General features: G+C 34.4%; 2 protein-coding genes across 3 annotated transcripts; one reads left to right on the plus strand and one right to left on the minus strand.

Annotated features, from left to right (window-relative positions):
* Positions 1–1,901: 1,901 nt before the first annotated feature.
* On the minus strand, positions 1,902–21,244 carry LOC117780890 (lachesin). Its single transcript, XM_034617578.1, has 9 exons — positions 20,968–21,244; positions 17,030–17,136; positions 14,830–15,046; positions 12,854–13,012; positions 12,627–12,755; positions 5,245–5,395; positions 4,965–5,107; positions 2,613–2,741; positions 1,902–2,430 (listed from the first exon to the last, which is right to left on the minus strand). Exons 1-9 carry the CDS (start codon positions 21,242–21,244, stop codon positions 2,192–2,194), a joined length of 1,551 nt encoding a protein of 516 aa, XP_034473469.1. The 3' UTR covers positions 1,902–2,191.
* A 1,187-nt stretch (positions 21,245–22,431) lies between these two features.
* On the plus strand, positions 22,432–23,687 carry LOC117780867 (serine protease inhibitor 42Dd-like). 2 transcript variants are annotated; one of them, XM_034617544.1, is made up of 3 exons: positions 22,432–22,584; positions 22,642–23,463; positions 23,517–23,687. In XM_034617544.1, the coding sequence occupies exons 2-3, from the start codon at positions 22,680–22,682 to the stop codon at positions 23,639–23,641; spliced, it is 909 nt and encodes a 302-aa protein (XP_034473435.1). In that variant the 5' UTR covers positions 22,432–22,584; positions 22,642–22,679; the 3' UTR covers positions 23,642–23,687. The 2 variants fall into 2 exon arrangements, with proteins under 2 accessions (XP_034473435.1, XP_034473434.1); XM_034617543.1 differs by having other exon boundaries at positions 22,432–23,463.
* Positions 23,688–26,102: the final 2,415 nt, after the last annotated feature.

The following is a 26,102-nucleotide window of genomic DNA, read 5'->3' on the forward strand; positions in this document are numbered from 1 at the left end:
TTAACCATGACAACAATGACGGAGCGTCACTTACAATTTTTATTAAAAATTAAAGAACAGTAATGAAAAATGAATGAAAAACTTGTGGCACGCCCCGCGTGCACGATACAACGATAATTAAATTAAATATGGCAATATTTTTATGATGTTTTTATTATACATTTCACAGTTGTTGTTATTGTAATCACTTGAAAAAGGCTGTGTGAATTAAAAAATAAATAAATTTAATGGGACAACAAATGAAATGCGGTTGTGTTGCCCTCACCGATGCCATTGCAGAAGTACCTCATACTTGGCAAAACAACTAATTGTTTATTAATGTAATGCACTTTTAATACTCTGTAACTATGGTAAGTTAGGCAAAAAGGGTATATTTTAGTTGGAAATTGTCGGTAACAAATAAAAGGAAGCTACTGAAATTAATGAAATTTTCTTGATGAAAATTAACAGGTATTTCAACTAAGATATGATTTTATAATTTAATAGGAAAACAGAACATCGTAATTCAATAAAAGAAAACTTATATTTCAAATAAAATTTTTCTGGTGAATCTTAGCTCGCAAAATAAATAAAAAAATTTACAGGATATCTAAAGGCTCAAACTCAAGATATTTTAATTGGTTCTTGTTTTATTATTGTTTTTCAATTCATGTTTTTGGTTGTTCGTTGCAGCGTTGTTTTATTTGGTTGCTAATTAAGCATTTAACACATACACTTGTTATTTTGTTTGAAGTTCTAGATTTTTATTTTATTTTTTATTTTATTTAAATTTTTCAGTTTTTCAATTTGCTCACTTTTGAATTGCGCATTGAATATCAATTGATACACGCCATTACATTTTATTTTATTCGCAGTTACAACTCATTTCATATGCTTAAATACATGTTACATAGTTATGGTGTATATATGTATATGTATATGTATATATATATTGATTTGTATATAGTTTTGTGTCGATAGCTTTGCATTTTACTCGTAACTCATTACTATAATATAATATATTTAACACCTTTTGTTCTGTATTTAAAGCAAAATACAACTTTTTAGTTTAAATGTTTAACATTCCCTCGTTAAGTGTTTCATTTTCTTTTTGTTTTTTTTTCTTTCTTAACTGTTATGTTTAAACTGTAGTTACACGGTTCTTAGCTTTATGCGAAAATATTTGTAATGTTTTTGAACAAATCAAACCAGTAGTTTTAATGGGATTACTTCCTAGAAATATTCAATGAGAAAGCATGTAATGATAGGATCTTTTAAGGGTGGAAATTTTAGTATGTTGTAAGCACATTTCTTGAGTTATCAATTTATTTTGGAAGTGTTGATGATTTTGGAAGTCTTAGAAGATAGAGATAAACGTGATTTAATATATGTGATTTCTTTGATCTCGAAGCTTTTATTTTTGTGTAATATATTTAAGCTATTAATTTCTCACTTCATATACGTTTTGAGAGCCTCGTTAGCTATAAAGCGCTTGACCTTAGACAGCTTAAATCAGTTTAATATAACACCATTATCAGCGTCTACTGACTGACTACATGGTATTTCATAAATCAATTTGAACTGAACATGCCTATATTATTCCATATAGATAGATATAGACCGCTTCCCATTCTTACCCACACATTATTTAATCTATATTTCTTCAATTTAATTTAAGTGATTTTATTTCTCGATATGTGTTTGTTTGGTTTTTCTTAATTTTGCATATAACGTTTTATGCCTTAAGGAGTATGTATATCTAACGGGATGTGTATGAGGGTGTGTGTATAAAAATGTCTTTAGCGTTTAACGCACAAATATATCATTGTACAAATGATTAAACAATAGTCAACTCAAGGCGATTAAAGTGATTATATTACGAAAGTTTAAACACAGCATTGATTCAAATAAAATTTTATTTCGCATGAAAAATTTCAATATGATGATGAGATTTCCTATACAGGTCTAAGCTAAGTTCATGTTTGTTATGGATTTCACATTATCATCTTAGCAGCAAGCTCTTTTTGGCTGTGTTGCAATCTTTTTTGGGGCGGATCATAACTAGGGACTTCTTTACTAAGGACTATACGATTACTTGTTATAATAAGTATATGTATGTATCTTCTTTTTTAATTGTGTCTGCTATTTCGTGTTGCCTGAAGCCTTAACTCTATCATATGGATATGTAGCTCTAAGATACATTTTGCTTTGGCTAACATAAACTTAAGCTATGCCTAAAACAAACCTCAGCTCGCAGAGTTATTAACAAAGTTGGTAACATTACGAGCCACGCTATTGCCACAATGCTGTTGGCGTCGTCGCTGTCCACGTTGCCGTCGAGGGCGGTTCCCGAGGGGCTGCCAGTTCCTGTTGCTCCGTTCTGAATTTTATCTAGGAATGATTTTTGTTCTGATAAACCGATTTCATTCAAATTCGATTGATATCGCGTATCTTGAGGTATTTCAATGATGTATTCAAACATGAGAGGAAATAGAAAGAGTTAGTGAGAAAGAATTTGGATAAAAAGAGAGAAAGAGATTGAGAAGAAATGTGTGTTGGTAAAGTGAACAAGGTGCCAGGGAGGTTGTCTCATATTTTTAATGATCAGATGAACTCTTTCGAACTCTACTCACTTTTATCCTGCCCATATATAGAACGCGTCGAGTCGGGATTTCCATATCCGATATTATTGCCGCCTCCCTCACTCCAATGCGATTCAGTTGTGTAGAGACCCGAAGAAGCTGTCGTTGGCGGATATGAAACTAAAACGGCAGAGAATTTTATGAGAAATATTTACGATATTATAACTAGCATTTTCTATAAACTAAAGTTATATATAATGTCTATAAATGTTCTATTACTAAAACTTTCTTCTAGATTTATAATCATTTAATTCAATTCAACCTCACCCTCCATATATTAAGCAATTGTTACAAACATATGAGAATGTATTGGTGTGCCAATTTATATACATTTTTTTCATTGTCATATATTATTTATGATTACTTTACATATTTTTGTTTTTGTTCGACAAATGTATTTCAGCATTTTGTCTTTGTTGTTATTTGTCAACTGAATTTGCATAAAAATTTATCAATTTTGACATTTTCAGCACGTTTCATTCTATGTATTTGATTTCCATTTTTTATGTTGTTTTATTTTTATTTATTTAAAAATTGCGCTGTCTGTTATTTTGAGCCCTCTCCAGAATCATACGCCCGAGTTGATTACACAAAATGCTAATTATTTTATATTTTCATTATGTGACAATATGTGCATCAGAATAACTCCCATTTCGCATCACACAACCTCCACACAATCATATAATTAAAGCTATCTTTATTATTGTTTTCCGGCTACATCATCGATATTTTCAATTAAAGCATTTTAATTATGGCATCCCTGAAGTTTTCTGCTCAATCTGCCAAATTGTAACTGCAATTTCCAGCAACTATTTTAAATATGCAAAATCGTTTTGATTGTCAAACAGTTTTCAGTTATGATAGTACTTATTATATTAAAGGTAGAATATTCATGGCGCAATCTCATTAGAATCTAATTAAAGCACTGATTTTGAATCCCTTTTAAAATGCTTTGCCGTGTGAGTTTCAGTTATGGGAAATATTGCTAATGTAATAAATATGGGGTGCCTTATGTCAATTATAATGGAAAAGTAGACTTAAAAGTAGTTGGTCTACTAAAGAGTTACAATTTAATTAAGAGTTCTTCGCATCAAATAAATTCCAATTTTTAATTCGAATACAACTTTCGATTTAATTTGTATATTATTTTCTATTTATAATTTAACTATAAGCTATATTTAAGTTAATTGTATAATCTCAAGTTCGCATTGACTTCAACATTTTTGGCAACTTTAAGCTGCCCTCAGCAAATCCATCACGTAATTAAACTAAAAACGTGATATTAACTCTCAACTTGAGCTACAAAAATGAAGCGTTGCAAAAGTGAAAAAAATAGAAGTTATATCATCGAAGGGATAGAAATTTAAGTTTGCCTTGAGGTTTGTAACTCATGTGAGTCCTTGCCCGCAGACTTACTGCCCTTTCCTGTGCAAAGGAAAAACTTCTGTCACGACAATCCTAGAAGTCAGCCCAGCCAATTCTGCACCTCAACCGAAGCACGTGACTTGATTTTCAGTGGCTTGATTATGGCTTTGAGCAGCTGCCTTACCACACTTTGGCTAGAGCCTTCCGTTTCAGCCAGATGATGGAGCCAGAGTAAGTACCCAGTAGGGTATTCAAAGGTGTTAAGAATTCGTCTTATCCTCTCTTATTTCGCCAGGCAAAGCCCTGAACTGTGTTCGACCGTTGGTCAGCAGCGTGTCAGGCAATTAAGTCAGCCCATTTGTGGGCCATTGTGGTTGAGATTTTCTTTGTTCTGCCTTTTTGTGTGTGGTGTTGCCCTGCAGAGTTGCTTTGTTCGCCTCAATGGATAAATGGCTGAAATTTGTCAATTTGTGTTAAGGCCAGTGTGGCAGTTTCTCAAACCTCCCATTCCACTCATTGGACATGAATCTCTTAATTAGCCGAATTGGGCTTAAAGTTGTAACTGAACTCGTTAGAGCCAAACAGGTTCTTATATTAAAACGGTTCAGTTTCGTACATTTATTTTAAAGTAAACAGAAAATAGCTGAGAGTCAGCATCAATTAAAACATTGTTATTATAATTCTTTGTTTTTAATTTGTAAGCGAAACTTATATTTCGCTCTTTACTTAGTTACTTGCGAGCAAACATTGCAAAGGATTCAAACCAAATGCTGACTTTGCAATGCCAGTCAAGCTGCACCACGTGGCGTATGAGCAACATATTTTGCTCAACTGCCTGGTGATGTTTTTGCAACTTTTGTTTGGCAAACAATTAAAAATGCATTTGTTAGCAACTTTTCAACAAGCTGCCATCGAGTGAGCCGAGCACTGAGTGCTTAATGGTGTCGTAGCCATTGCGTTTTGAAGTTATTTACTTACCATACAATCGTATAATTCCATCCGTTTCTCCTCGGGGATTCTTGGCCACACACTTATAAATGCCATCATCGCCGCTTCCCACATTGATAATTGTCAGCTTCATATGCGTTTTATAAGCAGGCACCCCGACGCTTGATTCGACTCTGAAAGTGCAGTGGAAGATGGGGAATAAGTGAAATAAAATGAAATTAATTCATATATTTTATTTCTATGGTAAAATGAAATTAATTCATATATTTTATTTCTAACTAAATACGATATGAAAATCGGCTTTACTCACTTGTATTTAAATGAATCATGTATGATTGGTCCCTCGCCGCGTGTCCAGTAATTCAAGGACGTTGGATGAGCCTCCGTAAAACATTCGATGGTAACATTGAAACCTTCGGGTGCTCCAACCAATTGATGTGGTATGAGCAGCATGGGTGGAACTGTAAAGGTAATAATGCATAATGAGTACAAAAACTATAATAATAAATGCTAATTATAGTGTTATAAGAGTAGTTTTAATGCTGGTTTAAATTCAGTTATCAAATGAATTTAAAAACAAAAATGTAGCATACTTTTTGGCGAAATTAAAAATGTTTGTTTATTGATTGATTTAAAAAATTATATAATACTCGAAACCAAATTGAGCTCAAACTATTATATATATTTCGTTTTTTATTCTTTAGTATATTTTAAATATATTTTGAGCACGCTACATGCTACCTTAAGCATTTTCAATGCAATTTTAAATATTAACACAACAGGTAAGTTACGGCAGGGTTCGAACCCAGACTTTTTTTTTCAAACTGTAGTTCCAGTTATGTAATAGGTCGACGACTCTTACAGCTGAGCCACCGGACCACACGTTTTTTAATACCAATTTTAAAATCTGAAGCCAAAAAAATTCTTTGTCATTTCAGGAGCAACGACGCGTCGCGACGTTTCGATCGGTTGGTTTCCAAATCAATTCTCTACTAATTTTCTGGAGTTTTGTCTTTTTGGAATTTTAAATAAATTTATGAAATTTAACAATATTTTTCAAATGATGCAACATCTACTTATCCATATATATATAAATACTTTATTTTAAAAACAACCATATACTTTTTCAAAAAATACCATTGCACATTATTTTCAAGTTTATTTTTACGACTATCTTCCAAGCCATTCACAGTAATCTAAAAAGTATTTTGTGTGCCTGTTTACCTCGTTGCTAAACACTTCAGCTGATTTAATGACCAGTCACCTCACTTAACCCGTTGACAAGTTAATTAAGTTGCGCATTTTGTCACACTTAAGCCGCGTGATACTTAATATACTTTTGATTAAGGATACTACAAAATAACAGGACTAAAGAGGAAACAGAGCAAACCCATCAAAAGGCAGCCGTTAGCTCAGATGCTTGACGATACTTTTCATAAGCATAAAAACGACGCTAATTTGTGTCCAAGCTGATTAAAATTTCAATTGTTTAGGGGCCAAGGGAATTACCAGCTTATAGAGAGAGAGAGATAGAGACAGTAAAACAGAGAAGCCGTGAAAACCCTTTAGGTTTTTGAGCCGCAGCTTAATTGTCAGCTCGTGGTGAACATAAATCAACAAAAGGTAAAACAGTCAGCGAAATGACAAGGCAAATGGATGAAAGAAGAGACCATTGTCTATAGCCGGGCACTTTTTATGCCCATCCTAATGATGATGACAGACTCAGGCTCGAGCTCATGCTCCAACCATAACTATGGCAAATGCAAAAAAGTTCATTAGTGCTCATTGAGAACATACAAAAAAAAAAGAAGAAAAACCTGCGACTCGCATTTAATATCTTAATTAAAACTGTGCGGTGTGGTGAATCTGAAGTGTAGGTAGAACTTGTCACAGAGATCTCCTTTCTTTCTTTTTTTTTCTTTTGATTTTTTGGGAACACATTGACAAAATTTTCTATAGGTGTCTTTTATATAATTACAAGGCTCAAGAGCTCAACAGATGCACCCAAATAACAAACAGACCGAAAGACTGAGAGAGGAAGTGAAAAACAATCCAAGCAAAATACTGAATAATGCTATTCATAAGATTTTTCATGAGATGCATTCGCTGAGTAGAAAAATAGTTTGCTTTTTTTTGAGCTCTCTTTTTACGTACTTTGAATGTGTGCAAACTGTAGCGAACTTTCTCCTAGGCGAAAAAAAGACACAGCCTTCTGACTTGCGACTTGCCTCTCAATTTAAATGAAAATCAGTTGCATAAAAAATTATACTTAAGATCTGGCCTGACTTTGCATTTGCATAAACCAGAACCAGAACCAAACCCAAAGACCTTAAAAAAAATGAAAAGAAAGAAATGTTGGACGAGCCAAACAACTAGAATGCATGCATAAATTGGACTTGAAACTTTGTTTGTCAATATGCAGACAGGAGGGAAAACTTATAAACTTACTAAAATGAATTAAAGAGATTGCTTGGCTTGGTTTGCTTTGGTCAGAAGATGTCAGCACTTTTGGCTATGAAAAATGTTCTAATAAATTTATTCAGTCTGCAAACCAAAATAAGCTGCAAGTTCTGAATGGTGCTGGACTCCATTCCAATCAAGGAGACAAGTTCTTCTAGTCCCAGAACTGAAGAGTATTTTTAGGAACTGCCAAGGTATTGTTGGTATATTTTCTTGTAAGAAATTAAACTAACTGAATTGAAATTAGGAAGGTATTCAGATATTTGTAAAATCCATTGTCTTGTTTACCGTGAATTACTTTTATATGATAGAACCTAACTTTTATGATCATAAAAAAATAGAGAGAGAGACTTTTTTCAAAATTAGAAATTGACTTCTTTGATAGTCCAATAGTTTTAGGTATTCCTAATATCTAGCTATAGACTAATCACAGTCCCATTAAACTGCACGTTCTTAGATATTCTTAATCGACAACTATAGACAAGCCGATCACTTTAAATACATTCCTTAAAGTAAAACTTATCTCTCTACACTCACGGTCCCATTAAACTGCACGTTCTTAGATATTTAATTCAAGACTTCTTCATGCTCCATTCTCTAGCTGATTTAGCCAATCACAATGCAATCACAATCGCAATGCTCAATGCCATCATCATCATCTTGGCCATTTGCTATTACACTAATTCCGCAAATATTGTGAAAACATTCTTTTGTTGCAATCAATTCGTCCTCTTTCTCTGTCGCCATCTTCGTTGAACAATGACAAAGGTATACAGACTATAAGTGTAATCCTTGGCTCACACTCCAAGCCCGTAACGAGGCTTCATTAACTGCTAATTTTCAAGTTGTTTACACTCAGCAATGTCACCTTGCAATTTTCTACAGAAAGTGCCAGACAAGACTGTCACTCAATGTCCACCTGACTACTGAGGCGAAAACAGCAAACCACTCAGCGACCTCCTCCTCCTTCTCCTCCTATTCTGATCCTTGCGCTGCCAGGCTAAATTATTGTTGACTCAAGTCCTTTTTTTGCAGTTACCTGATTCGCCACTGGCCACTTAGCTGCTTTGCTATCTGCTTTCTTTAGCTTCTGTTCAGCGTTCACAATATTGTCGCCACTCAATTGTAATTTAAATCAGTGCCAAGGAGTGGGCAGGAAGTGCCTGTCCTGTCGACTAAAGTCGAGTCGAGTGCTCTTGTATAACAATATACCCTTTCAGGGAGTATGACAACTTTGGAATGATAAGACCATGCTAGCTAAATTGTAAATTGGAGTTATGTTAATAATTTGGAAAAAAGATTATTAAAATATTTTACTTTAATGTTGGCTTTGATCCAATTAAAAATGCTAGAAAATTAATTTATCACTCTTACAGAATATAAACAATAGAAAAGTCTATTCAACAAATATGTATAAAAGATAAAGTATTTAATCATCGTCATGTTTAACTTAGTGCACAATTAGATCATAGATAATGAAGTACATAAGAATTCCAGTTGCTTTCTGATCTTCGTCTTTAAAGCTCTGTTAAGCAGTGACAAATTGTATAAAAACCCTCAAGAAATTATATCAATGTGGAAATATCTGAATTGCATACCAAATTAGCTGCTTAGGTTGACGATTTGAAACCCAAACCGGGACTGGGAATCGCTTTTTACAAGTGGCGTCAGGTTAAGGGGTCGTTCGCAGCATATGTTGTCCATACGATTACCACTATGTCCTGCTGCTGCACAAGGATAACAAATCAGTATGCAGTCAGAAATGTAAGAAACAAACCAGTTCACACACACACACACACATACACACATATACACATATACTCAGACCGGAAACAGTAGCTGAATTTGTTGCTTCCTGTTTGTTAAGCAACGCACGCCACAATAAACGTACAAATACACAGCAAAATACACCAAAAGAGAAATTGAGAAAGAGGGAGAAGAAGACAAAGATGGCGAGTGGGCAGGGGAACTGTGCATTGGTATGCGTGTGTGTCCTGGCTAAAGGACATATGCAAGCTGTCACAGTTGTTTTAACAAATTGTTTGGGGAGGTTCAACACACACTTTTTCTATGTGCAAAAATGAATTGGAAATTTGTTTCTCCTTTCGACTTTTTCTACAATTTGTTGAGCAACAAAATTTTTTAAAAATCAGCGTTCGATTTGATATTTATTTATACTAAAGCAAAAGTCGCTTCTCCCCAACACATTTCCCAAGTTTTCATAGTTTTGCTTTGGGAATGGGTTATTGGAATATCAAGCCGAATAACTGAAATTGGATTTTGTGGCTGCTTCTTCTAGTGCTGGTGCACAAAGTGCATACAAATTGTGGCATTAAGACAGGCACGAGATTATTTCTGTTAATTGCGTATATAGAGACTGGAGAGAGGCTTTATCGCTTGCCACTCTTAAAGCGGGACTCTTGAATATATTTAGCTAAAACTTGAGCAAATCTCTAAGTATTATTATTAATAAATTGAATATCTAACACAAAATATTATTTTAATTGTTTCGATTTCGATGCTAATCTCAAGTTTTCACAACACTTTAAACTTGATTCTGACCCCTTTCATTTTTTTGTAAAAAATCATGAAGAATTGGATAAAAATTTTGACCTGTAAAGTGACTAGCTCCGAAGTCTGACCAACGTCAAACTGTCATAGCTTGATCAAAACTAAGCCGATTTTTTAACAAAATGTTGCTTTAATCATTATTTGGCATATTAATTCATTCTGCATTAAAATTTTATTAAATTCTTAAAAATAAATATTTTCCTCTAAATTCTACTAGATACTGATTTCGATTCTAAGGGTCCCCCCTTTGAAATTTCGAAAATTCAAAATTTTAAATCTCAAGTTTTCACTTTTAATCAACTCTTTATATCGTAATTAGTATATAACAACACTTTTAACTTGATTCTGAGACCTTTCATTTTTTTTGTAAAAAATCATGAGAATTGGATAAAAAATTTGACTTGTAAACTGACTAGCTTCGAAGTCTGACCAATTTAAAACTGTCAAAACTTGATCAAAACTGAACCGATTTTCAAGCGGAATGTCATTATGATCATGATTTGGACTCTAAATATATTCTACATTCAAATAATTTTAAATTCGTTCAAACAAATTTTGTATACCCTAGGTCTGTTTATTTCGATGTCATATTTATTATAAAACGACATCTTAAGATTTTAAAATGTTTTAAAATTGATTTGTTGTACCGTTACGTACCGGTACTGATACCGGAGCCGAAAGAAAAAAACTGAAATAGAACCTTTTCAGAAATAGTTACTTCGGGACGTACCGGAACCGAAACCGTAACCTATATTTGTTTCGGTTTGATTCCCTGTATTTCAGTTTTAAGTTAAATCGTTTAAGTTTAAAATTTATTTGAAATGTGATATTTAATTCAGGGCAACATTTAATATATATAATACAAATATAATAACATTTTTGTTGAATTTTATATGCTGTTTTAATTTGTGTACAAAAAATAAATTAAAACTGTGCAATAATTTTCTTTTTATAAGATTTTTAAAAATTAATTGAATTAAAACAATTGCTGTATTATATTAAAATTTGTTGTTTATAATATAACTTGCTTAAGCAATCCATTGCACCGCTAATATTATAAAATTAGTTTGTCTTGCTGACCATTTGGGAGCAGTGTTTCTTCCCTTCTCCATCACCCTCTTCCATATCCTCTTTTCCCCCTTGTATGTCTGCAGCAATCAAGCATTTGAAGTTTCTTTTTTATGTCTGCACACGTGTAATTTGTATTGCGCTTTTTTGTAGCCAGCCAAGGAGTTACCAGTTACTGGGTACTGGGTACTGTGTACTAGGTAGTAGCTACTCGTTAGTCGTTTTGCCCTGTGGTCTCGGGTTTTGTTTGGCTGTCGTTGGTTTGTTTTGTCGTGTACAAAACAAAAATAGATTTATGCTTGCGGCATTTTTAAGTGACAGCAAACGAGCAAATTTTGTGTGACGACTGAGCTGCCCACCCACTGCCACGCCCCCCTTCGCCTCAAATGCCCACCTCGATTGTTGCAGGCAGCTTTCAGCTGACATGACAGCACACGGACAACATGTGATGTGACTGTCGCTTGTAATAAATCTTAAAAAGAACTGCACAGTGATTTGGGGCTTGCTTTTTATATATATTTTTTTTTGAGATTCTTCAAACTGATGCGGCAGCCACAAGTGGTGCTACAAATTGCAATCACACAAGCACACTGGGCTGCATGGGGCAATATTGGGGAGCCTATATTTTATGGAATTAATACGGAGTATTGATTAAAAGAATGAGTCCATTCATTTGCAACATTTTATATAAGTAATATTTAAATGTGTATCTAAAAATTGTATAAAAAAAGCTAAGCTTATTGTCTGTACGAAGAACAGAAACTTTTAGCCTTTATTTTAAATAAAAATTTAATTATTTTAGTTGATATAATATTACAACATTTTAAATTTTATTCGTGGACTTGGAATTAAACAAATGGGTAACGTTTTTTTGCCTTACGGCGGAAAAAAAGATCTGGTATTTATTACAGATTTTGCTGAATGAAATACAATCCAGACATTACTAAGGCACATTTAATATATGAATATATTTGCTGTCATCAACTGTTCTCAAAAGAGATTATAAATTTTTGCAATTAATAAAATCTCAAGTAATGTAATGTCATTAAATTCAGATCATTCCAAATTTATTATTAGTATAAGAATATTGTGGCACTAAAACAAATATTTCTGCCACTGTGGATGTTATTTGACCCACAATCAGATCAACTTTAATCCCGAGAAATGGAAATATGAGTTGTCCGGAATACAGAACAAATAACACACGTACTCGTATACGACCACTTCCACTTTCAGGTCCACTAAAAATCCAACTCTACAAAATTTATAAAGGTAGTTTTTTGTTAGGCTACAAACGATGTTGGTCAACACACGTAACACATAACGAAAAATAAATTGAAAATCGTTGCCGAACTGAAGCCCAATGAATAAACTATAAAACTGTGTTTAGTTTTTGGTCAATATTTCTAAAAAATGCTCGACTTGTTGTTTGTGTTAACAAAATTGTTAACTCAGCGCACAGCGAGTACAAAGTAAATGTTGGAAAAATCAGATAAACAGGGAGGCGGCGAGATAGAGATAGAGGCAGAGAGAAAAGTCACTTTATCATTTTGGCATGACAAACAGTCAGAAAGCTGCCCCCCTTGTACTCACAGTCCACGCTGACTTTGATGCGCTTGGAAACCGTAGGGGGAACCCCATTGGATGCAATGCAGAGATAGGCACCCATATCCAGGCGAGAGATGCGGGTTATCTCTAGCGTATCACCCTCCCATTCGTTCACTGCAATGAGAGAAGTGAGGCGAGAAGTTGTAGGTAAATGCGAAATGCTTTTAAATGATTGATGCTCAATGGAGACTGTCCGATGCGTTTCCACTTACCTATGTGATTCTTATTGATGGCTATGCGCGAGTTATCATCACGCTTCCATTTGATAATGGGTCGGGGACTGCCACTGGCTCGACATCTCAGCGAAATGTTGGCACCCTCGCGAACTATTACATCGCTCGAGCTCAGCGAATCATCGATGTTTGGTGGCACTGTAAATTGTTTGTGGACAAAACAAAACACAATAAGTAATGTGGTGAGTGTTGTATCAAGAACAAAATTTATTCAAAATTGCTGATAAATTACTATACCCATAATCCGCTTAAATGCCAACAAAACAATCCCGGTCCACATTCAACTAGTAATTATGAAAACCATTTAAGATTAAAGACCCCGACATACAATACATACATGCATATATATATAATATCAGAAATATTTTCCACCATTGCAATGCTTTGCTCGAACCAATTTAATGAATACTCCGAAAATGCAATGTAGTCAAATTTTAAGCGGCAGTTAAAATAGGTGATAAATTGCATTGTTTGTTGGCGTCAATTTGGTATCAACAGGAAATTGCAATTGCAATTGAAATGTTTTCAATTTCAAATCGCAGCATTCAATATGCATTTCATAATTATTCCAATAATTGTGCAATTGATGCACAATATTAATGCTATATTGCTTCGAATTAATTCAAAAGTCATAGCCACTTTTAAAGCATTAACTGCTCTTACTCAGTTTCAGTTATATAACAAAATATTTAACATTTTAGATTTTAAAGTTTCGGTTTTTAAAATAATCCCAATTTGTGAATATCATAATCAAAACTTAGATAATTATGATAATTTAAGTACAAGTTAATTTTAATGTATTCACTAAGCGCTCCAAGAAAAACGTTATAAATTTCTTAATATTTTAGCCTAGGATTTCAATTTAAAAATGAACCAGTAATTATATTTGCTTCATCCAATATAAATTTGTACTTTAAGCAATTGACTTTTTACATTTAACTTTTGACAGTGGTATTATTAATATTCTGCTGAATTTTGATTTGAATATTGTTTATTGAATAAAAACTTTATAGTTATCTGATACACTTTGTCCGCTGCCTGTCAAAAGATCAATTGAAGCTCTATTTATTTTGTTTGTTGATTTTATATAAATAAAATGTTAATACAATTATGTGCAGCATAATTGCCCGTATACATATAACCAAAAACTTATTTGAATACTCTGTAAAATGTCAGAAGAAGTCGGATGAGTTTCTGTCAGTATTTAATAAGACAGAACAGTTAGTAAATCTAGCCACATAAATTAATTAAATTAATACCAGGAACTATGAGATGACATCACAAATATGCTTATTTGTTGAATCTGTAGTCTTAATTATTTCCATTGATGAATAATGAAAAAGTATAATGGCTGGGTATCTGTTAGTCGATCGGTCTAAGCTCACATTTTGATTAGAGAACTATTTGACCATGATAAATGCTAATATTTCGTAACTAAAAATTTGTTTCACACATTTAATTTAAAATATAATATTTTGGCGTTTGCTAAATTCTTTTTATTGTTGTATCAAGGTACTCGTATTAGAGTGAGTTTAATTTTTTGTAATTAAAAAATATACGCTGCCGTTTGGCTGAATATCGCATGAATTTTTAATAATTTGTTTGTTTGCCAGCCAGGAAAATAATTCCGCCTGGGTAAAAGATTCACTGAACTGTGCACTGGACACACACAGCAAATTTTGCTTTCGGCTTTTTCTGTTGCCTGCGTTTTGTTTTCTCTCTCCTTCACTTACCCCTCTCTCTCTCTCTCTCTCTCACTCTCTGTCATGGTTTATGTGAGCTTTCCGCGCTTGAAGGCAAATAAATTATTTTTTAATTCATCGCGTATTTGTACAGGATTTTCGAGTGGCACTTGCCTCGATTTCTGTCTACCTTTGGGGCATTCTGAGGCTGCATTGGTTGCCCAAGCGATGATTAGGTTTCCCATCATATTGCGATTAATTTTCCCAACTCACCTACAACATTCAGATAGCCGAACTGTGTCTTCGCCGTCACCGTATTGATCTGACACATGTAACGCCCCTTGTCCTCCTCGTGCACATTGTTGATGTGCAGATACCAGGTGCGATGACGGTCGTGCTTGTCGTGCGTGACACTAATGCGAGGATTCCGCGTGATCACGTGATTGTGGACAGTGAGAATGGCTGATTGTTCAAAGTGCATCCAAGCGACCTAAAATGAGCAAATGGTAAGAGTTCAATAATATAAAACGGAAAAATAAATGAATTTTATTAAAACTTCTATTTTTAAACGGTGCGATAATCATATATATTATAATAAGTCAAAGGATGCATGTGAGAATACTTTCAACGGAATAATAAATTCTAATTCAAAGAGTTAATTCGACAAAATGTATTATCAGTTCTCTCTTTGCTCAAATAATTGCTTAAATAACTTTATAACAATTCCGCGCGCAGAGTAAACGGAAAAGAAGACCGATTTTCATCCAATTATGCACCATTAGCATTTTTTCCATCATTTTGAGTAAAAAATAGCAGAGAATGAGATGTAATTAAGCAGCTGGAAAATAAATCTGCGTGTAATGAGCGAAAACGATTTGATAACTTTTCTAAAGACAACAGCGATTGCGATTGGGATTATAGAGCAGATGGAGATAGAAAAAGGAACGGTAAAGTCAAAGTGAGTGAAAGCACAGAATAAGTATGAATGCATCAAAAGTGAAAGCCATATCAAAGTCAACTAATTAATTAGTAGCTGGCATTGCGCATACGCCATGTGAACAGCACTAAGATGCTTTACTCAAAGAGGTGACCATAAAAAGAAGGTTTTTAATATTCTTAGCAATTGCAGTTAATCCCAAAAAGATCAAGCACTAGTTGGATTTTCATACTTAAACACATCATTACCATGAAAGTGGAGACACGACTATGAATATCAAAAGCGCTTCAATTGATGCAACGATGGGGCAAGCGAATGTCTTTGAGCATCATTAGGGAGTACTCTAAAAGCTGACTCAAGTAGCTCAAGCCAACTGGCTGACTAACTGACTGACAGAAATGGAGAGTGTGAAAGAGAGGGATCGAAAGAGAGAGAGATTGAGAGGGATAGTTTCTCTAACAAGACGACTGGGACCACCTGATATCTTGACAGAATTTTGGCTTGCCATTTCGCAGTGTACGGGAAATAGAATCAAATTGAGGTGTAAATGAGAGCAACAAGAATACGAGCGACCGATGACGACAAAGCGTCGCACACGTGGAACGTGCATGGCATCCTGTAAATAAAATGCCAGCCAGAAAATGGTTAAAAAAGGGAGATGAAGGAAAATAGGAGCAGCCCGAAAAGTAGGTAGCAAAAAGCTTAGCCCGAGTCGCTTTAGCTGATGGCATGCTTAAGTAGCTCTGTCTGTGTGTGTAAGATTACCCCCGCTCCCTGTTCCTCCCTAGAATATTCCCTCTTGCCCCTCTTCCTCCTCGACTGCAGTGACTGGCAGCTTCGTTACATGTATTGCATGCGTGTAATTCATAGCTATCACCGCACACTTTCACGCCCCGGACATGAAACCGGTTCAGTTTATTTTTATATGCGACACTATGATGCAATTTTCTCGCTTCCGCTTTTTGCCAAACGCTTCTGGGTTTTCCATTTTTTCTTTCAACTCTCTCTCTCTCTCTCTCTCTCATTTTTATTGCTGCATTTTTTTTTGTAGATGCTGAGCTGTGAAATTGCAACCGAGTACGTGCGCTCATTGAGGTCTAACCTGAGTATGTTGCATGTCGTTAGATGGTATTAAATAGTTTTTAAAGGTTGAATAAAGATGGAAAGAGGCAGTCACTAAATGCATTTATAAACCGTCCACAGGTATGCTAAATTTGTTCAGCAGCTCGGCAGGTGATATGCTTCTTCTGATATACAGTTTGGTTCATTAGTATTTGCAATTTTATTTAAAACTGATGTAAGCCTCATTTCTCACAGCTTGCTTTAATTGGAATGTGCATACATTTTTAATTAAAAGTATGTGCGCATAGTGGATCTTAATACATTTTTTAAAACTAATTTTAACACATTTTTGAGTTTTTCTATAAGTATTTATAAAGCTTTGTAATAAAAAGTAGTAAGTTTAGCTTATGATTTAATATTATTATTATAATATATTTCTCCAAAAATGTCTATTGAAATGTTTGATTTACTTACTTTATATGAGCCAAGATTTTTCACCGAGCAACCCAATTTGACATTACGTCCAGCAGGTACAGTTACATTTTCGATGTATTCAGTAAATTCGGGTTCTTCAACAACAACTGAAAATATGAAGATAATATTTATTCAAATATAGTCAGTATTTTTAAATGATGTTAATTTAAATGTGGATAACTTGACAAATATTAGTAGAAATAATTCATTAAATCGATGGAATTAAATTAATCGAAATAAAATAATTGTTGAGATTAAAAACGTTCGAAAAAAAATCAAATATTATTAAATAGAGAGAGCTACAGTAATGGCGAGAATGACATTAAAAACGTGAATATGTAAATAAAAATAAGCATATGTTTGCTAACAATTAACAATACGCAAAAGTGCATAGAGTGTGTACCATAATTTGTCCTAAATACTATATCAACAAGTGAAATACTTTTACGCTTATATCTTTTTTTCCTTTTCACATTTCATTTTTAATTTTCGTCACATCCTTTAAATTATTTTTAATGACTAGTAAATTTTTTAAATACATTAAATTGCTGTGAAAGCCCCATTAAAAGTATTGCCAGAATCCCCATAAGTCTTACAGCCGCTCAAACTAATTATAATTTGCAGCCTAACGTAGCTTTAAAAATATAAAAATTTCGATCTAAAAATTTAAAAGTAAGTTCCTATTACAGTTGAGAAGATATGGAAAATAGATACAGGCTCAGCTAATACTTGGTTCTTTCATTTTAACAGAATATACTAATATACTGATATACTAAACGGCTGCTCTCCATGTTTGTGAATGTTTTATACATTTTGGTCTCCTTATGCAATTATTGAGACTTTATGTTGGCATTAAAATAGCAGTGCAAATATTAATCAAAGCAATGTTTGCATAATTGAATTTAGTTGCTTTGAACCAACCAACATAAATAAAATGCCGTTGCAATTCAATTAAAGTGTTGGCATTGCAATTATTAAATCACATTGCCGAAAGGAAGTAAATTTAAATAAGTTATAATTTAGGAAAATATTTAGTTAAGTCAGAACTTAACTACTCAGCTTCACTTCATCATATATTTGCTTTAGAAAACGCTTTATCATAAATTTATTTCACTAATAATTATAACGAAAATCAATCGATTTCCATTGAGATTTTTTTTAATAATTAGCTGTTAATTGTCGTATTCATATATTCTTTTAAGGCTTTTATCAATATTTTACAGAAAATATATTTTATATTCGAAGTAATATTTCAATTGAAATTTATCAAATCTCTATTTGTGTCACTTAATATTCAATGGGTTGTGACTTGTGCCCGAAAGTATGCTACAGTTATTCTCCACTCTAATTAGATATTTATTATGCCCGCCAGACACACACAAACACACACACACACACACACACACACCCACACACATTAGGAACTTGTAATATTGTATGAAGTCAATACAATTTGCTCTGGCAACTGCAACTGCCCCTTGGGTGTAAACACACACACGAACACAAGTAAACAAGCGCCCAGCGAAAACACACACATACTATGTATTCAATCGTGCATGAGTAGTTGGTAAACATTTGACATATTGCGTTGGCCACGCCCACAAACATGTGCATAGGCAGCCTTCCAATTATCAAGCAACAACTGCAAAAGTTGCATAAATTAGGCAAAACTCAAGGCAAATGTAACCATGACATTCACATTCACTAACGCATTCACATTCACATTCACATTCACTTTTTGTGCACTTGAATTGGAAAACAAGAAAGAAGAGCAACAAAAGGGAAAAAGGAAATGCCGAAACTGCCGTTGCAACTCAAGCGTGCAACCTTTTTGCAGTAGCGTCAAGTTCTCTGCATAATCATGGGATTCCATCCAGCTGCAATTTCGCGCCAGAGCGCGTGTTTGCATTTTAATTTTGTGAGGCCCACAAAACACCCTTGAATCCCCGCACTTCCTTCCCCTACAGGAAACGACCCAGACGACTCGCAGATGACCTGCCGGCAAAGAATATAATCAGCGGATTTTAAGTAGGATCTACAATAATATAAAAATTTAATTAATATTTCAAAAAATTACTAACATATTGTGTGTATAATTTTAAATCCATTATCTTAGCTTAAATGCGATAACCTCTCCCTCTTTTAGATATATATTTAAATTTTCACATATTACATTGAGGCAAACTTGACTTTGATGGTTCGATTTGAAATGAAAATAAATGCACATATTTGTTTCTTTTTTTATGTGGTTAAAGAATACAAACTTGCTCTCACTGCAATGCCATCTTAAAACAAGAACAACGAACGACAACTGGTTTGATCATCTAACTACGCCCTTAAACAGATTCAGGTTACTTGTAATAAATTATAATTTAAAAAGTAAATTTGCATTAATATTTTAATAGTTGGAATAATGCTAAACAAATTCGCAACACATGTACATTTTAATTAATGGTAATTAAAGTACATATGTTTTGTAGAGAAAATAGCATGGAAATTAAAGTCGAATGTGCCTAGTGTTGATTTTATCAAATATGTAGATGCAAGTTCATATGTGTTTTCAGTCGATTCTCCTGGTTTTTAGCCACATATGCCCGCTTTTGACAACTTTATGTCTGGCATTGCATAAAAAGTTGGCAATGATATTGGCCAGCATCAGATGGTAGGCTTGACAGAGCGGTAAAGGAAGGTGAAGAGGGGTAGGGAGTGGAAAAGAGAATTGTAGTAAAATAGAGAACACTGGAATGGAATGATGACGCTGTTGATGTCGCCTGTTGCGACATAAATTGCGTTGTCTGAATAAAATTTTGCGCACAGTTAAGCGACATTTGTGTTGGTTTTTGTTGCTCTTCTCTCCCTTTCTCTCTCGCTCTCTCTCTCGTGACTCCGACTGCACCTGAGAACAATGACAGTCGGTTGGCAATGGGCGCGAATTTTCATATGGTGGGCATGGTACTCTTTGGCGCTCTGACTGTCACCGATTTTATTTTTTTGTTTTACGCATACATTCTGATAGTCGTATCTGTGCAGCTGCTGGCTTTCAATTTTTGGCATATAGCCGTGTATCACTTATGACCCGCGGCGACACTTCCCCGCACTCCCCACTCCACACTCTCCAATCCCTCTCGTATTCGTATCTCTGCATCTCGTATCTCTATCTTTGTTGCTCTCGCAGTGTGTAAATATGATTGCCCGTAGACGTTCGTCTACGAGACGAGTGTTATTGATGGCATCAGACTTTCGTGTCAGCCGAGGGCAACAGGCATAAAGATAACCAAGATAAGTACGACAAATTACACTGTGCAGCAAATTACAAAATCACAAGAAATTATGTTACTCTATATCATCACAATTGGACCTTAAAATACCCTGTAAACATTTCACTTACTCGAGCCTTTAATTTTTTAGTGCAAATCGATTTTCAACTCTTTTCATTTTATATAAATAAAATTTTAACGGGCGTGAAAATCACACAGTCTTTTTCGGATACATTTAATTCATGATTAAAAGAGAAAGAGAGAGTGATATAAATAATGTTTGTGAAAAAACAACAGCTTAAATGACTCTTTTATTTCACAATATGTTGAATTAAAGAGAAACGTGGCTACGTTGAAAGTGCTTGAAATTATTTATGCTTTAACTACTGACCGTTAAGTATTTTTAAAATAAAGAGATTTGGCAATAATAGTACATCAACAAAAAATATATTATATTAAATTAATTAATGAAAATATTTATAGTAAGCAATTTGTAGATTCGTAAATTAAAAAAAAAGAAAAACTGTATTTATATAAATCCCTAAAGTATTTACATTTTTAATGTGTATAAAGAATATGCAAAAGTTGCAAATGAATTTTGTAAAATATTCTTAATATTTATTTAATTTTAAATATAATTATTAACATAAGTAGCCTTTGGTAAGCTTTGGGACTACTTACTGTTTAAATTCGATGTTGGCACATTGGGCACACCGCCGGCAACAATTACGCCATTGCTGCCGAGGATGGTGTTGCCGTTGGCGGTGACACCACCGCCAGTTGCTGGTGCCGTTGATTTGCCGCTGCCACTTGTGTGTTTGGCGTTGTTGCCGGAGGCGCCACCGCCGTTGATGCTGCCGTTGAGTATCTGCGGCAAGATGATCTTATTGGTGGAGTCCCCCGCTGTTGCCGTGAGCACTAGGAGGGCCCCAATTAGATGCCAAGACGGCAGCAACATCAACTTGCCGTTGCCTTGCCACTTTCCCCAGCCAGGAGCACCACTGATGGCCTCGTGGCTTGGCTAAAGTGCATCTCTTCAGGAGCTCGGCTCCACTTGCTCCTATCAAACTGCCTTCGGCGCTATTTTAAATAATTTTTGTTGTTTCACAAGATTTTTTCCACACGATGATAAGCTTAAAGCAGAAATTTACATTTTAAAAATTGGAATTTTAAGCGTCATTTCAGATTACAGTTGATTTCTGTTTACGTTTGCTTATGTACCTAAAAATTTAATGTCGATTAGTTTTATAAACATACTATAAATTTCAATTTAAATCCTAATTGCTAAAGTCTGCAGATCCCTAATTTACTTATCACTCATAAAAACCAGCCAACAATTATAAATCATCAGCTCAACAAAATGGCAAATTTAGTTAAGCAATTAAATTATAATTGGAGTAAACATAAAAAATGATTGCTGCTAAACCGAATTTTATTAATTTAATTAAAAACACTTTGCCAAACTCATAAAAAAGTGCATAAAATTTGTTCTTCCTTCAGTTTGTCTTTTCTGTATGTGGTAAATCTGTTTTCGTCTATGCCAAAACGTCATCATGTGTGTGCCAGCTGAAGGAGAAAGTGGGGAGATTGGAAGTAGAAAATTGCTTAATTTCATAAGCGAGCCATAAGGGAGAAAGTTTTGTGCGTTTTGTGTGTTCCGCAAGCTGTGGACCAAAACCCGAAGGCGACACGCTTAAAAGCCATAAAAAAGTATGGATGCCACACAGACACACACAAAGTTTACTAGATTTTTTTTTTTTTTGAATTTGAGAAGATCTAAAAGAACACGCACGTCACATAAAATATTTCATACATTTTTGGTAAACGCTGAGAAAGTTATTTCCATTGACAAAGTTAACCAGCAATATAAAAACCACTGTAAACTTCTGATAAACATAAATAAAAACAGCTTTCAAATTGATTGCTTGCTCTTCTACATAGGAATGAGAATTATTCTGTATTTCTTACATTAACTCACTGTGCCCAAGAAAAAAAAAACAAATAGTGCACACCTTCTTACAATCCATAAATATAATAAGCGAAAAATTCGAAACTAATATAATTAAAGTGTAACTAATTCAATATACTGTCAGTCTTTTAAAGTCGCTCTCAGAGGAAACTCTGACTGCAGTTCTATCAAAATGGTCAAGTTCTATTGCAAGTTTGCAGTGAGTTTTCTGTTTTCAATTTGTGCATTTCCATCAGTGATTACGGAAAAGCTAACCACGTCGATTATTGCGGCAGTTTTAGGTCATACGGATAGTAATGTGATATTTTCACCTCTGCTGCTAACTGAAGGTTTGTGGCAAATGTATTTGGGGGCAGAGGGCGACACGGCTGACGAAATTAAAAAAGTCTTTCAGTTGGATGTCAAACCAAAAAGCGAGGCAATAATGGAGTATTCCAATTGGCGTCACAGTTTCAATCCCCTTGCAGCTGTGACACTGAATTCGGCATGTAGTCTGTTTGTGGCAAGTGATATTAACATATTGCCAGACTACCTGCAACAGTCAAGTGATATATTTGGTAGCCTACCCTATACTGTGGATTTCGCAAACTCCTCAGCGACTAGCCATTTAATTAATGACTGGGTAGCCAATAACACCAATGATAAAATAACCCAACTAATTGACCAAACTGATGGAAATATGAAAGTGATGTTGCTAAGTGCGATTTACTTTAAAGGTTCTTGGAAATTCCCATTTGAAAGCAAACTCACACGAAAAGACGAGTTTTATATACCCCAAGAAACTGGAGTTAATCGAACAGTCCAAGTTGACATGATGTCTCGAAAAGGTCGACATAGGCTAAACAGAATTGAGAAATTGGATGCTATGTCCTTGGAACTACCCTATAACAATTCGAATTTGTCCATGGTTATTCTTCTGCCAAGATCAGTTGATGGAATCAAGAAAATTATAGCGAATCTGGATCAAATGGACATCAATGAGATTGCACCAAAGTCATATGAAATGCAGGTTAAAATTGACTTGCCAAAATTCAAATTTGATGTCAATCTAGAACTGAAAGATGCATTGAAAAGTTTAGGCCTTGTTGAATTATTTTCGAGAGCAAATCTCTCAGATATGACCGATTCAAAAGCAGATATTCAAATCAATAATGTCCGCCAGAGAGCTGTCATTCAGGTGGATGAGGAGGGATCTAAAGACCCACAAGGTTCGTATTTTATTGAGAATCTGTGATATTCTATTAATATTTATTAATTTCAGAAATCAAATTTTCATACATCAACTTTCCCATGGTTGAGACTGACGTTCGCATTAATCATCCATTCATATTTATAATTAAAGACGATGATACAGTTTATTTGGCCGGTCGCGTTACAATGGAATAAAATGTATTTTGAAATATCCAATTTTTTCAAAGAAAAATAAATTCAATTGATATAAAAATTGGAATCACTAAGAATATTTACTCGAGCATTGTAGTAATAGGCAAAAACAAAACCCAAAGAATAAAAAATTGACCAAAAAATAAATTAATAAAACTCACAGGAAAGTAGAGAGATTTAAAGCACCACATAAGAAGCATTGGTATTTAAATAATATCTAAAACATTTTTATATTATTTGCTGATCAATTGATGCTTCTGCTGATATATAATACATATTATATATTCCCTTACTTTTTATAGAATTCAAATTGTGCAACTAGAATGCAAGAAAATTCTGTGAGTAACTTTTAATTTTATTTAGAATTTGAGCAACATCGCATCCACTTATAGCCTACAGGTAAAGAATAGTGTCGTATATATGCAGATAACTCTGACCATATATCAATTGGCCGCCAGGGGGCGCTGCAGAACTAGAACGCAAACTTGAAGCCAAATCTTTATGACTCTTTGAGTTTTGGTCTGGCAAAAGGGTTTTCGTTTCGATTTCCTTTTTTACAGTGGCTAAAACTTTTGTGTGGCACGTGCAGTCGGTGACTGTAAAAAGAGGCGTGGCATCCTGAATATGGCGGCTTACTCTGGCATAATATTTTGCCAAACTTTATTGAATTCCCAGGCAAATCTGCGTGGCATCTGTAAGGTTGCCCAGAACTATCTGAGCTGAGACGGAAGGGAACTGCAGCACAAGTTGGTAGACAGCAAACAATCGACATAGCGAACGAGGGAAAAGCAACAGGGGAGAAAGACAGGGGAAGTAGTGCATTGAAAGCAAATTTATGGACGCCAAAGTCATATGGGAAACTCGAGAATTAAGCAATTTTTGCGTAAATACTTTATGGATTTTTGTAGATTGCATTTGCAGTAAGGCCAAATGAATGGGAAACTTTTTATTTATATACCAAAAAAAGTTAGCAAAATCTGAAGAAGTCAGCAAAGGAAATTTTAAACAGGAAAATGTAAATATTAGAATTGATATCGACGATAAGATGTTGATAAAATCTGGGTTTGAAGCAAATCAAATATTTGGAGCAAATTGGATTATTAATGGGTCTTGGAAAATAAAGGAATAAATTTCAATAAATTTTATAAATAGCAATAAAGACAAAAATTAAATTTAAAGTATTCAATTAGTTTATCAATCGTTATTAGTTATCGGGACTAGCACAATAATGTATAAGTTTTTCTTGTAGTGCAAGAAGCCAAATAAAATAACTAATAATAATAAACAAAATAAAATAATATTTATTTCACAATGAATTTCGAAGATTAACAAATCAAAATAGTTTTGACAAATCCCTTTTTATCAAAATAGTTAAAGCTTATAGATTTTTTCAGTTATATCATTTACAGCATTAAATGCAATCGTCTTATAATTAAACAGGTAATGAAAAGGAAATCAATTGAGTTAATAATCATAATTAGCAGCATTTATTTGAAGTCAGCATTGTGTAATTGAAAGTTGAGTGAGATTTCATTACATCATTTTATCATAAATCCAAATAACAATCAAATCAATGCATCGACTGCCCCCAAGACCCAAATGGAAATAAAGTAAACTCACGTAATCAAGCTTGTACTCGTACTCTAAGTCGGAATCAAATTCGGAATGCGAATGGGACTCGATACTGCCGCTGGACAATGCCAAACATGTGACCAATTAGCGCCAAAATGCTGCAAGACAGCCATGGGCCATTGGTCTGTGCTGTGGGCAGTCGTTAAGGTGGGCAGTAGGGAAGGAGGAAAGGTAGAAAGGTGGGAATTGCAGACAGGTTTGGAATGCAACTCGGCAAATTGTCAGGACAAAAAGTAGGTCCGCAGTGCAAACAGAAATCGAATGCCGCATTGGCATCCATTAGTTAGTCATGTCGGGGACACGGTTTAATTTCAGCATTTCACCTTTTTCCACCATTTCTCTTCCACTCTTGTCTTTTAGCCTAATTAAAAGGACTCCGCACATGTGTGAGGCATATAGGACAGAGAAACAAAGAGAGGGAATAACTGTTTGAGACTGAGAAGAAATGTGAATATTTATAGCGTAGAATTAAATTAATTTCACTTGCAGATTGTCATGGTGATGTTGAAGCTATTTACAGAGCTTCCCAATGTTTGCCCCCCCAAAAAAAAAACAAACAACAACAAATTGTATAAATTGTAAACAGCAAAAAAATAACAATAAGCCCTGGCGATTGTGACCCTCTGGGCGTGGCAAATGACCAGCCTAAGTGGACCCATCCTGTGGCCTTTTTGTGGCCTAAGCCACAGTTGCTAAACGCTGACAGCTTTTGGCTTTCAACACTGCGACATTTGCTGTGTGTAATGGAATCTCTGAGTCGCAAGAAAGTAAGAGCAGGGGAAAACATTGGGCTTATGGGAAGCCATTTGTTAAAGTGAATTCTACTTTAATG

This window comes from Drosophila innubila (genome assembly GCF_004354385.1).
Source record: "Drosophila innubila isolate TH190305 chromosome 2L unlocalized genomic scaffold, UK_Dinn_1.0 4_B_2L, whole genome shotgun sequence".
Lineage (NCBI taxonomy): Eukaryota > Metazoa > Arthropoda > Insecta > Diptera > Drosophilidae > Drosophila > Drosophila innubila.

Excerpts from the sequence above, each read along its gene's own strand:
- LOC117780890 (XM_034617578.1), bottom strand. The coding sequence starts at position 21,244 with ATGTTGCTGCCGTCTTGGCATCTAATTGGGGCCCTCCTAGTGCTCACG. Across the intron at positions 13,013-14,829 it reads CGGCTATCTGAATGTTGTAG|TGCCACCAAACATCGATGAT; the intron begins GTGAGTTGGGAA and ends AACAATTTACAG. Across the intron at positions 2,431-2,612 it reads TATATATGGGCAGGATAAAA|ATACGCGATATCAATCGAAT; the intron begins GTGAGTAGAGTT and ends AAATACCTCAAG.
- LOC117780867 (XM_034617543.1), top strand. The coding sequence starts at position 22,596 with ATGTATTTGGGGGCAGAGGGCGACACGGCTGACGAAATTAAAAAAGTC. Across the intron at positions 23,464-23,516 it reads GGGATCTAAAGACCCACAAG|AAATCAAATTTTCATACATC; the intron begins GTTCGTATTTTA and ends TATTAATTTCAG.